The sequence below is a fragment of the Austrofundulus limnaeus genome, unplaced genomic scaffold, assembly GCF_001266775.1.
Source record: "Austrofundulus limnaeus strain Quisiro unplaced genomic scaffold, Austrofundulus_limnaeus-1.0 Scaffold76, whole genome shotgun sequence".
In the NCBI taxonomy this organism is placed as follows: Eukaryota; Metazoa; Chordata; class Actinopteri; order Cyprinodontiformes; family Rivulidae; genus Austrofundulus; species Austrofundulus limnaeus.
Window position 1 is genome coordinate 1,175,642 of NW_013952478.1, and position 19,055 is coordinate 1,194,696.

Sequence of the window (19,055 nt, forward strand, 5' to 3'; positions counted from 1 at the left end):
GCAGACTCCTGTGTGGTTCTGTTAAAAAGTCACTGTTGTTTACAGTATTTACGTGTGACCTTAGTTCTCACATTTAGCTTTGTGCAACGTGTTGTACTGGCGACCTATATCAAAATCCTTCATGACAGACAGATAAGCAGACTAAACACAGGTTTGTCTTGAAATTCTGTGAAGAGATGTATTTTATTTTTAAATCAATTCAATTTAAAAAGTAATCTTAAAGCAGCTTTTAGATTCAAATAGTTGCTTTGAGTTATTTTTATAAGGAAGGAAGGTAGTGGTGGGGCTCGGTGGCAGGCTGGACGGAAGTTACCTGCGGGGCCACAAAAGGACTGTGGGCCACCATTTGCACATTCCTGTCATAGATCATTGCTCATGATACTTAGCAGAAAAATATAACTTTAGGTGCTTTAAAACCAACAATAAACATAAAAGACAATCAACAATAAGCCAAAAACACAGATCTATAAATATGTTTAGGAACAATCTTTGCACAAAATACTCGTGTTTAAAATAAAATTAGATACCAAAACTAATACTGATGAAAATTAAACTGTAGCCATGTTTGTTTTTAAAACTGAAAATATATTGTTTTCTTTAACTGATCTATTAAACATGGCAAATATCTCCATGATTATATCCTACATATGTGTCGGCTTGAACAATTAACAGTCCATATATCAAAGAATAATAAAAGAYGTTATGTTTCACTTTTAAGGAATAATGATAATAAAAGAGAAACACATTTTGCTACRGAGGGTTATTGATCTGTTCTGTTGCTGACCTATCAGCGGAATATACTGTACATTCTGCAACTTCTAATTTATAATTCATCAGACCACACCTCGTATAGAGTTACAATCACGCTCTGCTTCAGCCCTCTCCATCAAGCTGCGTGAGCTCGTCAACACATAAACAAAGCATAAACAGGCTGAAACGCTCCCTAACAAACACCGTTTTACAGGATTCAGAGTCCCCGAGGCTTTGGCAGGATGTTCCAGGCCGGGCTGATGCACCACTGTGGCCAAGCTGATAAATCTCCCCATCACCCCGGCTGGTATTACAGCCGCCGACAGAAATACAGCCCTGAGAGCCTTATAGATTTACATGAGAATCTGAAAACAGGATGACATATTGAGATCTAAGACTCCGGTAACCACGCTAAAGAGCTAAACACTTCTACCTCACTTAAGCGCTAAATGAAGTGCAGCATAAAGATGCCAGAGATCCAGCAGAAATATTAGTGCTGTGGTTCTGAATCTGCTCTGCAGAGGGACTCTAACGGGGCTGAGGTCGATGGATGATTCTGATGGATCGTGGCTCAGAACCTTGGTTTACTGGTTCTCCGCGGGGGTCAGCCGGTCATGTAATTGGCTAATGCTTTCTGACATTAAGTGCTTCAGATGATTTGGTCTGGACAAACAGGGAGGCGAGTGTCCTTTTTAAGTCTTTAAAGCGACAATGGCTGCAGGAAATAAACCAAACTGGATAAAAATTGAAAAAAATAAAAAATAAAAATTCTGAGAGGATATAAATTGTCCCAGGAGACGTACTGGACAAAATACCCTCTGTCATTTTCCACTTTATCTAATTACTCCTTGACCGCTGTATTTCTTCATTGCACTAATCCCCTCTCTTTTCTGTCGTTGCCCTTTCCATCCCTCGGTGTGTGTGAGGGGCGCTGTCTGGCTCCGGGTTGCCAGGATACAGTCTAAATGAGGAGTCTCCAGAGACCTGCTGTTATCAGAGCCTGAACCCTCTGTTCCTCTCACCACCCTTATTCTTCCTCTTATTAGCCCCATCTCTGTTTCATTTTTTAAAAAGTGCTTTCAAGCTTTTCCAACTTTGTAAATTTCACCCCCCCCCACACACACCCCAAACAGCAGAGCAGTTTATTCCCTGATATTGAAAGCGATGTTGATTCTTCTTATCACCTCCCACTGCAGAGGCCACAGAGAGTTGGACGTCACTTTAATGTTTTGCTTTGCTTCCTTTGGGGAACGGTCGATAAATTTCCTGTTACCGTTGTATCTGTGCCTTCCATCTGCCGTCTTCTCTATCCGTTCTGCAAAGCTTCGATCCTGCCGTCTCTTTTCTGTCGCTCTGCCTAGTCTTTATCTGCCCCACTACGCATCATGAAATACTTTAACGCAGCTACACAACTTCCCACCAACATTGATCCACTCTCCAAACAGAAATACAGAAATATGTGGAGGACGTGACTTAAAGTGAAATTCAAAATATCCTTTTAATGGCAGGTTTTCTTGGACTAAAGCATAACAATAAGGATAAGTGGTCCAGGATTCTTGGGATTTTTTTTTTAATTTTTATAACTTTATAAAACGTAATTTCTTTTCAACTAAAGAAACTTTACACAGCAAACCTTAAAAATAAGTAAAAAAACATTAGATATGTTCTGAGTCTTCTCAATTTAAGTGAAATAATCTGCCAGTGCAGTAATACAATTGCACTTGGTAAGACGTCTTGAAATAAGGGACATTTCCAGCCTAAGAAGATAATAATCCAACACTATCTGCCTTTGCTTATCAGACTCAAAACAAGATCAAAATACTTTTTGGTTGGATATAAAATTGTAACACTTGGTGAGATGAACAATTTTTGCTGTGTAAAGTTATAATTAAGATATTTTGAAGTAGAACTCTGTTGAAAAGTTGGCTCATTGAACATCTTCAGTTTGAATAAAGGGTTGATTGATTGATGAGCTGAGACTGAACCCAATCAGAGCCAGGGACAAGGTGGACTGCTCCCACTTTATAGTTTTATAGTTTGAACTGGACTGCAGTGGCGCCATTGAGTAGGGGCCACGGGGGGTGGAGCATTGGCCACCCTTAAATTTTGCAGGTCTCCCACCCCAGCCAAATGGTCCTTTATAAATAACATCTTTAGTAAATATGAGTTTGAGAGAAGAGAGGACAACAAGTTTAATAAGCTGAGTAGTGATGGTGTTGTTCTTTGCTAACGAAACCGAATCAGATCAGGAGAATTTCCAAACTCCCAGTATTTATGAAATCTCTTGTACCTGAAAAAAGCTTAATAAAACTCCTGAAAATCTGTTGTAAGTTTGGATTTTGTTGTGGCAACCTAAATGTTATTAGTGCCCCTCATCTGGATGCCAGTTTACAAACTTTTGAGGCACCCCTGCTGGATTGACAAGTTAATGACTAGTCTAAGCAAAGCCTAGCCAATAGTGGCTTGGTCAAATCCTAAAGCATTGATTTCAAAAACTTTACAGAACATCATCTGATGCAAGTTTATAAACCTTAACTCATAGTGACTTTTCCATCACTGAACAGGAGTATTTATGTGGAATCATTTGGTTATTTGCAGCAGCCGAAGTTAGCCGTTAGTTCTGGTGCACTTCTAGCTAGAATATTTCTGCTGGAATAGCCACGCAATGTGAAACTGATCATAGTGTAAAAGGTTTATAAAACAGCATTCATGAAATCTTACAGATTTAGGCAGTTTTCAAGTGGCTTTCGTTTTGGTCTTGCTCAGATTAGCTGTCAGCTCACTGGTCTAAACGGAGACCATTCAGAGTGCAGTCTAGGTAAGATACTAATTATTCACAACCTTTCCACAGTACCCAAGTTCAAAAGAGTCCGTTTTTAACATTCGAAGACAGAATTTAGATTTTTTTCCCCCTGCTGGAGCTTCATATTTCAAAGTTGATGAAACACTTAACCCCACGAGGCCCATCCACCTCCCTGAAACACTTGTTCCTCCACATCAAAGAAACTCCATCTTCCCTCCCCGCAGCCTCTCCCAGAATATTCAGCTCATTTTTTTTGCCTTTCATCCACCTCTCTACTTATTCTCACTCTCCATCTCCACTGCAATGCAGATTTTTCCTCCCTTGCAAGAAATGGTAACATGAAACAAATAGCACAACTGCGATGAATCGCTCTCTTTGAATAACCGATCCATTTATTCTATAAGATAAAGTGGGACATGGGCGTCACCACAGATAACACACACTTCATGCACACACAAGCAAAGCCCTCAAGCTTTACTGTTCAAATTTAAAAGCTTCCTGTTTATGGAGTTGTGTGAACGTGCAACATTTAGGGCAAAGATAATGAATAATTTAGTTGTAATACTAAAAAATAACTTTGCTGTCATACATGATTCCTGAGAAACTGATGAGGCTGTGTGGAGGAGGATGTGAATGGGAGGTAGGACATTAGTCCCATGAGTCAAGTGCTCTCTTAGCAACCAGCCAGACATCAGATTCACAACACAATCACGTAACCACACAAGGCAAAGTAATACTCCCACACAGCCTCTGCGGTCTAACAATGTGTTACTTTACATCTTAAATTCAAATGTTACTGAGACATTAAGCTAAAAGCACAACAATCTGAGTCTTCCTACAAATTACCAAATCAATCACAAAATTTATAAGCATTTTTCTGTCAGAATTACTGTTAAACAAGATCAAAAAGACCTGAAGGCATTTTTTTTCTCTGAAGACTACCTGGTACGAACAGTTTTCCTGGTGGACCATCCTTCACAGCATCCCAGAGCCGAGCTGGGAGAAGCAGAAGTGGGACTGGGACAAGATTCCCAGCCCCTGCAGCGGTATTCCAGCCCAGAAGAGATCCCACCGAGTCTCTAGTTCAAACTAAGAGGGAGTTAAATAAAAGAAAAATCCTGTCGAGAGCCTGCTGAGCCTTCACCCAGCCCTCGCACTGAATCTCTGATTTCTGCTTGTTTTCTGCTCAGCCTGTTTGTTAACAGGAAAAAAAGGGCAGGGTCTGATTTGATCGCCGCTTCCCCAACGCTAAGAGAGGGAGGGCGGTGAGAGACGAATGTGTGTGTGTGTGTGTGTGTGTGTGTGTGTGAGAATGGAGAGAAGGTGGGAGGGGCACGGTGAAAAGCAGAGCACATTCCTGCTTGGCTTTCTCTGCTTTGGACTGAGAGGAGGGAGGAGCTGCTGGGTCGGGGAGGAGGAGGCGAGTATGAAGATGGGACAGTGGGACGGAGGGGGTTGTTGTGCGGACGGTGTGGGTCAGGGCCAGGATGTTATTCTTCTGGTTCATGTGGAGTCAGGCCAGACAGATAGAGGAGAGGAAAAGCAGAGGAGTGACTCTATTTCCTTAACCTTTATCTTCACTTTCCTGATGTGCTGCACRAGTCATCACATCCAGACAGAGGATTAAAGCAAAAATATTGCATGAACCACTAGACGGATTTTAGGGAAAGCAGACAGCTCATATTTTGGAACCAACCCAATCCAGGATGGTACCACTGCCAACAAAAACACAAAAATGGCCTAACTCAGCAAGTTTTACAAATATTGAGCTAATTTTTGACTTGGCAGTAGCTCAGAGGCATTAACAACACATGAGAAGAGCGCTACACCTTGCAACATCTCATGAGGTCACACATAACAGTATTTCTTCAAGGTCTGACCAAACTGACTCCATCATTTCTCAACGTGAATTGGTCTCAGTCTAAAGCTCTGGCATGAGGTGGTGGGTGACATTATAACCAAATATATAAAAATATTAAGTCCTAATAGGAAATGTTTTGTCTCATTATATCTCAGTGTGTAAGTGCGTACAGTTAGCGTTCAGGCAGAAACTCATTGTGTCTTTCTCTGTGGGTTTATAATCCCATACTGACAGATGGCCGTTCTATAATCCACATACAGATAATCCGTCTCTTCTCCATCTTTCCATTCATTCCTTCATCCTGCCACGTTCTCATCCATCTCTTTGTTTTTTTTGTGCTCGTTATTTTACACTATTGAGGGAAGAAATACACTTCCAAATTTAAGGACACCTGSTTGAAACAGATAAACACTAAATTAAAATGTAATTAAATGTTTCCTTCTAAAATGTTATTATACAGAAAGCTAAAAATACCCAAAGGGATCCTCCTCATTTGGACAGTCATCTAAAATGATATTGCTTTAATAATCTGCAWTTCATCAGAAAGCATTTTTCAAATCAGCACCCAGATTCTCATTTCAACACTCCAATAAAATCAGTGAACAGTTTGCCAGATCAGTGTGAAAAATGAGACTTCTTGATGCAGCTTAATCAGACTTCTGTTTCCAACTTTCATTTTTATTTTCCTTGATGAGGCAGCTAGCTGCACACTCTTTTATCTCATCTCTCTCCCTCTCTGCCCAAACCTCTCTATCCAATATTGATCTCTCTTGGATGMTGCTGCTTTTCCCAATAAGACCACTCTTGGGTTTAATGACCTGGAATTGGATCGATGAGCCCCCTCGCGCTCCGATCTCTCTGCTCCAGCCTACGCATCGTTGGCTCTGACGTTCAGCGTGGTGGCCAGCTGGGACCGACCGGAACGGTGCCCATCCTGAACTAAAACCTGTCTCGTGAACAAACACTTGATCTCAGTCAGTTCACGTGTAATCTCCTTTAATTTGAACGTAGTAAGACGAGGGAAAAGTGGCAATAGGTCTTTTTCAGTTAGGTGAAATCAATGCCGTGTGCCAGCTGAATATGATAACATGCTTACAAACACATGAGCCAAAAGAACTAGCAGAAGTGATTTAATAAAATATACTGATAAAGTTTGTTGTTTGTGTCACCAGGAATGATTGAGTCAATGATCATGCTCACCTATCGCAGTCAAACCCATTTAGTCCATCTCCGTCTGAGTTCTCTAGTCAGCCAACAAACACAGAAATGTCTGCACCTCCTCATAGAACCATGGTGTTGGTTTACGTGTTGCCATTTGAATGGATGTATCATATATTTTTAAAAAGGAAAGAACAAAAACAAATGCAGCAGTTGTGAGTTTTTAAAAAGGATGGCTTTGATTCTTGAGAGGGAGATACTCTCATGATGGACATTGCTCTTTGACCAACCAATGATCTGCAGTCTGCTAATGTCAAATATTCCGCTCGACTCAGCTCGCTTGGAACCTCAACCTAAAAGGTACTAATCGACCGGGAACTGATCGGTATGATCCATGGAAAGCCGTGTCAGTCGACCCATAGGACTGGGCAACGCATTCTCACTCCCCCCGTCAACATATTGACGCTTGGTCAGGTAGCCTTTTGCGTCCAGTTTTGACGCGCCGGGTACCCCCCGYGCGTCAGTTTTTTATGAGATGAGGCTGAGGACAGGCACATTGTTCTATTTTTTTTTACAAGAGTAGGAAATGTGCGAAACTAACCATCCCAGACCCTAAATTTAACTTTTATTAGCCCTATACAGCCTATCCATGACTCCAGTATCTCAAATTAACCATTAATCCTGATACTCAGACCCCCGACCTGAAGACCCTTAAGTGACGCAACCCGGAAAAGCTGCAGTTGGGAAGGACGGACGCGCGTGCGCGCGCGGGGGGCGGGGGCTGTAACCGATGCGTCAAAAATGGACGCAGACGGTCCCTGCCCAAGCGTCAATATGTTGACGAGTTCGACGTGAGAGTGTGTTAGACTGGGTCAAGACCATGGACAAAAGCCAACATTTGCCTCAAATCAACCCAAGTCAAGAAAGTCAACAGAACCTAAAGTGCTCATTCAAGCTGTCAGAAGGGTTTATTTGAAAGATGACCTTGCCTTTCTTTATTAAAATTATATTAAAACTGAATCGAACACACAGCAGTAATAAATCTAACGTATGATCTCCTTTTAGAATTAAAATCTTCAAAGCTTCAGCCTCACTAAAGCCTGCTGTGTGTCTCCCCGCTACTCAAATATGTTGAAAGAACTTTGATGTCTTTGGATTGATTAATTCATATCAACCTCCTCTCTGTCACCATGGCAGCAGTCAGTCCAAAGACACCCCCCACCGCAACTCCTCCACCACCACCACCCATCCTCTGACCTTCACACAGTTGTCAAGGTTCCAGTTTGAGTCAAAKCACAGGTGTGGACTGATACAGCATCATTCAGCTTACACTAAAACATGCAAACAGACTCCGGATGATTAAAAACATCATGCAAAGCTCACTTAATAAGGCAAAAAGACAACTTAAGAAACAATAAATGTCCCAGACCTGTGATTATGTAGGAGCTGGTAATGAGCGCAAAGAGAGAAACAGAACAAAAAATATAAACTGGAGACAAACAGGCGGGAAAACAGCAGTTAGGCCTCCCACACGCCAAGCTGTCTGTCTGCTGAAAGATACAAAACCAAAAGCAACTGAAAGACTAACAGATTTTTGCAGATTTATTTGTTAAACTTTAACTGCCGTTTGTATAGATATGCCTCTATGGCTAATAACTTTAGGAGTCGACGTAATTCAACATGGTTGCCAAAGCCAGCTGATGTTAGCAAACAACCGTGACTGTGACCCAGTCAGTTTTAGGGACTGGGATAAAATAGGGTGTGGTTGTTGCTGAGAGTCAATCGTTAAGCATACATTGAGTCCATCCAAACTGCAGAAATCAAACTCATTGTTGCAGTTTCATGACAAAAAAAATCAGCCCCTTCTTGTCACAACCCACTGGGACAAGTTTTCACCCCCMTCTGCACAAGAAATTATTGTGTGATTGGTCAGAAGTTTGTGGGCATGTTTGTTTATGTTGAAAGAACTTGAATGCTGCGTTTTGTTCCACTACTGGCTTCCTGAATCTGATTGTTGTATCCTGAAGGWGACGTTTATAACAATAGTCAAACGGACAGAATCTCATAGTGTTGCTTTGACTCATTCATGTATGTTTGAGAAATCCTTGAATCTCCTGTGGTAGCCATGAGGAGCTGCCYAAACACCAGCTGGTACAAAGCTCCGCCTATTAGTACATACCACCTCCCTGGAGCTCAGTCTGAATCCAAGCTCTCCCGCACCACAGAACACCTTCTTTGAAGCAAGTGGGAGTGTCAGAAATGGTAGGAGGTTCTTAAAGAGACAGAAGGCAACTTTAAGGCATTCAGATACTGTAGACTATGACGCAAAGTCTAATTTATTTTTGATATATACAGCATTTTCAACTGAAGGCAACATCATTACTTGATTGTGGTATAAAATTGAACAATCTGCCAGGAAAATACATACCCCCCCAATTAATAAAACAAAAAGGCTGACTTAGCAGCAAAAGCAAAACTTACAAAACCGTTCAAGGAAGATCCTCAGGCGAGGGGTCACAAGGAGGGCACTGAAGGACAGGACTTATGGCATGAAGGCCAATAATAATATAGACACAAGCCTAAGTAACTAATCTATAATTATAAATGGGGAACATGATGAGTCACTCCACTGTCAGTGGTCAGATGCAGAAAAAAAAGCAGGAAGTGGTGGTAAACAATGCCTTGTAGCATTTTGAAGAGTTCATGGAAAATCCATGAATCTGAGTCAAGCTGTGACGCCTTCACTTCCTCTCTGACAAACTGCTCACCCTCTCTCTCTTTTGGCCCGTGTGCCATCTACGCCTTCTTTCCTTTCACCCTCCAGGCTTTCAGCACAACTACACTTACGCTTTCTTTTTACCACTTTCCTCCATCTTTCCCTCCTCCTCCTCCTCCTGTATTCCTCTTCCCTCTGTGGCCCAGCGGGAAGGAGCGAGCGCAGATGCTTTTAGCGAGCTGACATTTTGTGCCAGTGTAAAAACACTGCATAGCAAAGCAGGTTGGCTCAGTGTGGGCCCCAGATTCTGGTGGTAATGAGCTCGCTCTGACGGGTGGGGTGGGGTGGGGTGGGGGGTGGGGGCACTGATGCGGAAGGCCAGGAAGCGCATGTGTGACTGTGTGTGCATGATCAGTCACCAGAGGCTGCTCTAATGGGGACGAGCTTCATATCTACAGTTGAAGAACTGAGAGGCTGAAACGATATTTGCTTTTACAATTTTTAAAGTCACCACAACACACTACTGTTTGTAAACCCACTGAGACACTAACTGACCATCAGACATGCTTGTGTAATGATGAGGCTGTTTACGAACAAGTTATGAGTCACGGTGAATGAGAAGCAGCTGAGTCAAAACCAAGACTTTAAATTATTATTTTAAACCCTTCTTGTTCTGACAACAGCTCCTCTGCAGCTAAAATGACTAGGGAAGGCAAGACAGGTTTATTTGTATAGCCCACAACAAGAGCTTATATATAGAAAATAAATGAAATTATAGACACATTAAAAAAATAAAGCTATGATTAAAAAGTGGAATAAAGGCATAAATTATTGCAGCAGCAGTCTTCAACCTTGTTTTCAGAGTGGTCCAGCACTTTTCTGTGAGTTTGATCCAGATGTTTGGTGCATTAAAAGCTGAATGCAGCTTCTGCCTGTTTGGTTCTGACTCTGGGGACAGAGAGCAGATTTATACCAGACAACCTCCAAGGYCGCAATAACACAACACAGCAGAGAGTCAGTGATGTATTTTGGACCTGAATGGTGTAAACCTGGGCAACAGGAAGCCGGTGTAAAGACCTCAGAACTGAACCGATGTGATCAACGCTCGTTGTGTCTTTGTTAGGACATGAGCAGCAGCATTCTGTTCAATAACTAAACAATTTACTTCACTAGTTTATTGAACTAGTCATTAAACTAGAGAAGTAAACTGTATTATTTACTGCATTAAGTAAAGTAGCACTCTAAAAGGACAACTGTTTTTATAATCATCAGAGTCCTGATTGGTATTAAGAAACCAGGGTGAGGGCTAACTGTCTATGAGTCTGAAAAGATTTCTCTTGCAACACTGCCAAAATCATCCACGCCAATTTCATCTTCACACAGTTTTTCACAGCAGCGCTGCAGCCAGACTGGTGCTCAACAACTCACTGGCATCCGAGTTCATGAACACCAGCTGATAATTGCAAAGGAACTTTAATCAGGACTCTAAAATGTGGAAATTCAGTCAAATCCTGCAATCAAATTTGAAGGACAAACACTAGAACTCCATACACCGGAGTGACACTTTGTCTTTGGTGTGTTTTTGTCCTCCAAATAAAACCTACAAAAACACCAGCAGTGAGAGAGAATCTGGGTGCAGAATTTCCTTCATCCAGCTCTGTTGTAAAGGAAGAGTTGGCATTTTACTCCAGTTATGAAGGCATTGTTTAATTTGCGCAGTGCTCCAAATTTTTTTTTATAATGAAGCACCACAAAGTACTTCATTAGGACAAACCATTAGAACATTTACTAATGCAACACTTGTGAATTGCTGCCATTTTTTGGTTAAATAAACTGATTAGTCTTGTATCATGGCTCTGTGAGAAAATCTAAATGTTCTGTTCTTTCCAGCAACAGACGAAGCTCTCCGCATGACCTGGCACAATGCTACACACACACACACACACAAGCAGAGACACACAGACGAACAGGCTTAGAGCTTAGATAACACAGAGTTGGAGACATGGCGGCAAAATTACCCCGTTTTACCGTTTAAAGACTCTCCCCTCTGAGATTAAGCCCGGCTCTGTATTTTTAGAGCAACATAAACAGAGGCGCTCTGAAACCCACCTCTCTGTCTCTAAAATGTGCACGCTACCAATTACACTCTCTATAATTAGGAGCCGTGAGGAACTGTTTCATGTTTCAGCTCCACCCAAATGGGCAGCCATGTAAGCACACACACAGACACACACACACACACGGTCCAGTGTGCGTTTGTGAGCATCACGACTCACACCTTTTCTCTGGCAGCACACGTGTCAGATGATGAAGCTTTAAATCTTTCAAACATAAACCACCTCACACACTTTTTCCCAAGCAGCCTTGTAGAAATAAACTTTTTTTTATCTCCTTCTGCCTGGCTTTTGCTAACACAGCCGGCCGGTGTGCGAACGTGTGTTTGTGTATTCCTGACTGCGGAGTTTCCAGTCAGACATGAAGCTGTAATACTGGAGGCCGTCTAGATGCCGCTACATAAATCCCCATTTCCTCCACAGCACGCTCTGCCACTCACAGCCTGCACGTCCTCTTTGATAGTTTTCATGGAGTGGGGGGTGGGGGTAGGGTGGTGGTGGTGGGGGTGTCAGGCAGAGTGAAATGGTCTCCTGCTGGATTTTGGCTGTGTGTAAATATTTAGGGGATAATTCCTCCTGACATACAGAGGAAGAAAACAATTAGCTGGGAGCAGGAGTGGGACTGGTAATAAGGGGCGGAGGATGTCTGAGAGTGAGAAAATAGAAACAAAAAAGGGGAAGATTTGAGCAAAAATGTTTTTTTTTTATTTTAGCCTGACCTGTATTCTATGCCAAAAATAGGGGAACTAAAGAGTGATCTGGTTGCTTAATTTAGACGTGTTTCTTGAACTAAAGTGAATCATGAGTGACTTAATCAGCATGATCAACAAGTTGTGGAATGCGTGGCTTTAGGCTGTGTAGATGCCTTAAACCAGTGGTTCCCAAGCTATTTTCCCTTAATACCCTTCTTCCAAGCCAAGCTGAGCCCCATAATTACTCACTACTCCACAACTCTCCCGAAGACATGTTCAACCTTTATCTTTTTATTGAATTAATAAAATAATAAAATGAAAAGTTACAAACTTTTATTTCGAAAAGAAAAAAAGCTATACAAAGTTTTAATTATTCATATGGGCTTGTCGTGGTAACTTTTATATACAAATAAAAACCTCTGAGCAGAAAAGGTTACAGTTATATTTTAGGTTGGTGTTTTGTAGAAAAATTAAGAACAATAATCTCATCTGTAGTAAGCAGCCTCCATTTTGATGAGCTAATTAAAGCAACATCAAGCTCAAATTACACTGTTGCCACTTTTAAACTACTCCAATCAAAAACATCATTAGTTTRTGTAAATACTATTTCAAAAATCTTTACATTRCTATTAGTTTCACATAACACATTTATTCTAGCAGGGACGTTTTTATATTCTTGCAGAAAGTGGGCCAGACTGCACTGGAAGCGCTACAGCTAGCTGCCGATACCGTTCACACTTGCAATTCTGTGTATCATGCAAAATTGATGGTAGTATAAATCTGGTTAGTAATAAAGTTTACTTTTCCTAACTGTATCATCATTCAAATATTTATCTAGAACAGGTTAGATATTTACTATTCCACAGAACCCCACTTCTWAAGRGCTTAATTTTCTCTTCAAATGGTTGGTCTTACCTGAACTGATCAGCACAAATCTTCTCTGTGTATGTTTATTGGAAGAGGTGTTATCAGGCAGGTGTTCAACCTGTACTTTGAAATTGTATAAAAGCAGTTTATACATTGCTCCTCAGCAAGAAACACCTCAGCTTATTAAAATCTTGAATATTTTTCATTTTAAATCGAGCGGAGTTCAAAATTTTAAAAGTTGAAGAGACACACAGCTAAACATTATTTCCAAAAGGTGGAAAATAAATAGTGAACGGCTGAACTCGAGTTTCAAAATTTGAGTACAAAAAGTTTGATTTTTTGTTATTTTTTGGGGGGGAAATGTTTGAAATAGAAGTGAAACTGTCCCAGCCAAGACTCTGTTATTGAACAAATGGAAAAGAGCTCCTTGTCCCTCAGAGACTCAGTAGRCAAAATGTAGCTTATGGAGTTTAAACAGGTGAACACATGCCGGTGCACTCACCACTGTTTGAGCTGAATGACTAAATGTCAAACTGACTTTGTATCTTCAACCACATTTTACTTCAGCAGCTACAGGGTCAGAACCAGACTCCTCTGTGAACAATCCTCTGCAGATAACCTGACTATGTTTGGATCCTGACGCACCGAGCTGACACTTTGGCACATCTGGCCTTTTCAGCACGCCTGGATCACAAAGGGGATCAGAGCTCCTGTGAAGCACAGATTTTATCCATTTAAGGCAGCTTCTGCTTTCTTCTTCCACCAGAAACACGCTGATCTCAGCAGGTGCAGTTTTTTTTTGACCTGGCTGCCTTTTACCTCTCTTTTTTTCAAATTATTGCATTTTATCAGATATGAGTTATCCATACAAAACATCACGTTTATTCCCATAAGCTGAACTTTTTTGTGGCAAGAAACTCCTCAATGTAAAGTGAACATTAGAACAGCTGTAGCATAAAGATCACCTTTCACAAAAACATGACTCACATACTCTACATGCACCGGGCATATTAAAGGGTATTCTATTTATACGCAGAGAAAAAGGATGAACAAGTAATACAATAATGCAAACATTAAAAAAACTTTCCTAAGGGTATTGGTTGGAGGAATTGACCTAAAAGACAGAAATACATCTGGCTGAACTTTTTCTACCTTTCCCAGCGTACCTGCAGCATGTTTTCAGTTACACGTGAGCWGAGAGGAGAGCGTGCCACAGCTGAAGAATGTAGCACCCCGAGCTATAATTAAATACAAGCTTTTTTACCAGACAACACGTCTAACTTTGGGGGCTTCACTCTCAAGTTTTTCTTCCTTCATCTCATGTAAAACTGAAAAGGTCTGAATAGCAAATCAAACTTTTTAACAAAGTAGATTTATTTTTTACCTGAGTTAAATGCCCAACTTGCTGTGAGGAATCCAAGGTTAATCTGAGATGAGAGATTATTCCACAGACAAAAAAAATGTAGAGAGGAAAAAAATCAATCTACAAAACACGGACAGGGTTTGGATAGTATGAAAAGACAAAGATCTGCTTTGATTTGATGTGGTGAGATGCATGTGTGTGTGAGTGTGTGTGTGGACCAACAGGAGGAGTGTGCTGTGAGTTGGTGCAAGGAGTGTGTGTGTGTGTGTGTGAGTTTTGGCGTGCAGAGGATCGGGTGTGTTTCAGTTCACACAAGCAGCAGCTTATTGTAGGGGGCGGAGCCAGACAACAGGAGCTCCCCACACCTGGCTGAAGCTCCACCCACCTTATCTGTTCATGCCTGAGCTCTGACCCCTCAGTTCCCCCTCCCCCCTCTTCTCTTTCTTCCACAGCTGCAATTTTTTCTAAGCCTCCAGCTTTGTTTTCCTCATTCCTGGTCTAACTCGTCTCTGACCTCTTCATACCGACCGGTTGGACTTTTTCATATCCTCCGTATCGGTCCACAAGACTTCCAACCCTGTAATTTCCTCTCGTATTTACTGCGTCCTCCCCCTCCTCTCCGTTTTACGTGGCACAGTCTGCGTTAGGTTCTGAGTGAAAGTAGTAGTTAGGTTGTTAGTGGAGGTCTGCTGGCACAGTTCAACTTCTGAACATGCCCATAAAAAGAAATGAAGAGAAATCCCTCTCGCTCTGRTTTTACTTCTTTTCTCGTTTTTCACAGTCAGTAAAGGCAGAATGCTGAAAAGTTGGACCATTTGGTTTGGATTTTTGCTCTTTTTACTGTTCATATGGATGCTTGAGCAAAACTTTGCTGGGAAATAGATGCTAGGTTTCCCACTGATACGGTTAACAGCTGAAAAAGAACAAAAAGCAATTTTTAAATTTTATTTACTTATTTCTTTTACAAACCAAAAGCTTCTCATAAAGTCTTTTTTGGTCAAACATCAAAATAAAATTCCTACACAGCTAATTTTATGTCTTTGAAACAACTGAGCACATAGTAATAAAAGAAAAAAGTCACAATGACATTTGAACTTTTTTTTCTTGACACTGCTCATTATTTGATGTGAGTTCTGAATTTAATCCAACATTTATGCACAAACAATACCTTTTGCAGCCCTGCTTTGTTTTTTATAATCGCTTTAAAGATGTAAAGATTAAATGAGCATCAACATGTCAAATAAATGCTTGTCAACCTCGACAGATGTGTCTGAGTGACAGCTTTTCTTTGCATTTGTTGAGTGGAATCAGTGCCGCTTTCCTCAGCAGAGACTTTATCTTTATAACCACAGTCAAACACCTCAGGGTGTTTTTAAATCATGTGACTGAGTGTGGATGTGTGAACGCTGAGATTGAAAAGAAGTAGCCTGTAGGCACAGATTTAATGCTACTCCAGCAGGAAAATGCACAGTAAATACATCTCTGAGTACTGACAGCTGTACTGTGCATGCAGCCTGTCTCCAGCTCTGCTTTAAAATCAAATCAAATCTGAGCAGGAAGTAGAATATTATTGTTCACCTTTCATTGGTGTGGACCTAATTGAAGGGTCAGAGGTTATGTTACCCTTGTGTGCTTGAGGTCCATGTGGACCCGACTCAGTCACGTGCCTTCAGACTGCATTACAAAGCAATTATGARCAGGTCACTGTGCCTCCACATGCTTTGCTTGCAGGCAAATCCTGAGTCAGAAACCACACCCTGACTAAACACACCTGCAACAATATCTTTTATACAGAGCTGAAGTGGAYGTAAAACAGCTTTTATTTCATTTATAAAGTCTGCACGGTTGCTACTGCAGATCATAAGAACTCGTCTCCAGTTACAGAATAGTAGGTTTGAGCTTCACTGTCATGCCCTTTTTAAGCACAGGTGCTTCTGATGTTCCTCTGAAGGTTTAATATTTCTGTCCCACTGGAGCTGCAGTCACGTCCCAAATCCACTCCCCCAGTCTGAACACGCTCACTGTCTCCCTGGTGGGTCCAGTCTATGGGGATGTTTAAAAATTTAACAGTGTCTTGAAAGCATCCTACTCCCTTTGCTCCATGGAAATGAAACATCTCTCCTAAATGATATTTCTCTGGACACAATCTCACATGCAGCATCATGTCTTTGCACTGCACGTCTCATCTTTTCTGAGGTAAAATCCAGTTTCAATGTGTTTGTTTTTAAATCAAAACCAGAGCATGTTTTCTTGTAGCAGACTTGCATTTTCCCCGACACACAGCTGGATGGTGTGACACTGTTACTACACTGTCAGTAACTGACACAGAAAGCCTGAAGCGTCCCTCATTATGCACACATGGAGGAGAGCAGGGACATGTCACCGSTGGGAAACATGTGTGTATTTGTACATATGGTTCCCCTTTGAAATATTTTCTTCCACCCACATCTTATTCATATTACAGCCCTCTGTCTGAAAGAAGAGAGGGGTCAAGGGGGCACTTTCGGGACAGACAACACAACACACTCACAGTGACAGTGGCCAAAGCCATTGTGTGTGTGCACTGAGGAGAAAGGTCTTGGTGCTCGCATATCAATAGGGAGAATCACAATCCAGCTTTTTTTCTTTTCCGCCCCGCAATTTAGAGTTCTCAGTGAACAAAGTGATGAAACCTTCTAAAATGTTTGAAAGCTACACCCTTTCTGGACACACAAAACAAGCCTGAACCATGGAAATGATTCAGACTCAGACTGTGTGATTCACTCTGTAACGTCACAAATTCACAACCCTTAGAGMTGCCGGTGAACCATCAGAGGCCTTCAGCTCTCTGCAAGACGCCAATGCAACACTGACCTCTTCTGGTAGAACTGTTACACAATCACAACAAAGAACAGGATGGGCTCTAAAAATTAGGTTACACAATAATACAATAATAATAAACAACAAGTCTTCTGTTTAATAGCTATCAAATATTACCAGTGATCTACTGCGCTATTACGTATTTATAACAATGACTTCTATACAAAGTAGAAATAGCTCTTCTGCATTAGTCTACTTCCTGATGAAATGAATAAATATTTAAAGTATTGAGCTCTCCTGTGGCCTCCACTCTTCTCCAGCTGTGTGTAGGCTTCTGAGATGTTTTTAGATTGGTCACATAGCTTAGAGCTACATTAGGAGCTAATCCCTCCTCTCCACTCCAGCTGACCAAACCTCGTGTTTCCTGAGACATCTGACCTGGATAACTGCTGGATTACAGCTCACCAAGAGAAACCACCTTTGACACGCATGAGCAGATAAGCTCAATAAAAGTCATGGGAGCACTCACCGAGGTGTAGTTGGTCTTGCCCATGTTGTGGTTCTGGTTGTGGTTCAGGTTTTGGTTCTCCTGCTCCCTGCACTGCAGACCAGCCAGGTGTCTCTCCAGGGCTGCCCAGTCCATGGTGGGCAGCGGCTCTTCTTCTACCCCCTCCTCTTTGTACCCATGTGTCAGCCCTTCAGTCCCCCCGCTTCCTCCRTCTTCCCCACCTCCTCCACTCCCAGTGCCACTGCTGCGGCTCCCCCTGCCCTGACTTGAGCTGGGGTGGGTGAGTTTAGGAGTCCCTGTGCCTCCCTCGGGTGTGCCGGAGGCGTGGACCTGGTTTTTCCTGGGAAAAATCAGATTGCCATTCTGTTTCAGTTCAGCGGCTGACGGGGTGGCGGCGCGTCCTCCCGGGGCCGGCAGGGGAGGGACTGTCTTCACATCCTGGAATTCTTCTGCGAGGCTGCGTCCGTTCACTGCTTTCCTGTAGCCTTCGTCCAGGCTGGCGACGCTCACACCGCCATCACTGCTTTCRTCTTGGCCAGAAGATGGCTGCGGGGAGGCGTAGTCCTCGCCGTACTCGCTTTCCCACTCCTCTATCACCTTCTTCTTGTACTCTTGGTAGTCCTCGTCCTCCTCGTAGTCGTCTAAAGTGACCAGATCTGGGGAGGGGGAGGATTTGTAGTCCTCCAAGGTGGCCAAGTCAAGAGAAGGAGAGCATGGTGTGACCTTGTTGGAGTTGGACTCTGAGCTGGAGCGACTGGATGCATCACTCCCCAGGTCCATGCCATCCTCCCGATAATCCTGCAATCAGGAAAAAAAGAAGAACAGAGAGAAAGAATTAAGTCGAGGATAGGGTGGTGAAGACGCCATCGGTGGGCCGTAGTGCACGAAGAAGGAAGGAAAATAGGAAAATAAAAGGAGAATTGAGGGAAGTGTGTAATGTTGGATTAGTCACACCAGTGTTGTGGTTTGAGACAGTCGACTACAAAGCACTTCCTGACCAACAGGAACTTCCTTTTTTTTTGCTGCAGCTTTAGAATCACAAACGCTAAACTATGCTACCAGATAATTACATTTCCTTTGCATTCCTCTCTCCTCTGTAAATGCAAACATATGCGCTCGGATGGGCTTTTGCAACCGTCGACACCCACCCGTTTGAGTTTGTGCGACTGGAATGTGTCAGAATAATATCCCACCACCTACTGCTACATCTGCACAGCACTACAAGGACAGGACGGGGGAGTTGCGAGAGCTGGAAGTGACTGGCAGAGACAATGTTAATACACAATCCAGCAAACTGTGGCATGAACAGGTGAGTCGGGAGCTRTTCTCTGACCTTGACTGTGTTGCTCCTCTGAGAGCAGCTATCACCACCTGACTGATTAGTGCACAACTAATGAAAACGTCCCGTTGTTTACCCCCCCCCC

The 19,055-nt window shown here is 42.3% G+C and overlaps 1 protein-coding gene across 3 annotated transcripts in view; it reads right to left on the reverse strand.

Annotated features, from left to right (window-relative positions):
- The window catches only part of schip1 (schwannomin interacting protein 1), a 172,494-nt gene that overhangs the window by 20,351 nt on the left and 133,088 nt on the right, over nt 1–19,055 (reverse strand). For 2 of the 3 annotated variants that reach the window (XM_014011075.1, XM_014011076.1), the window contains one exon: nt 17,653–18,429. In XM_014011075.1, coding sequence (XP_013866529.1) covers nt 17,653–18,429 — 777 coding nt within the window. Of the gene's footprint in view, nt 1–4,495; nt 4,793–17,652; nt 18,430–19,055 lie in introns of those variants that run through there. The other variant, XM_014011078.1, reaches the window with a different exon arrangement.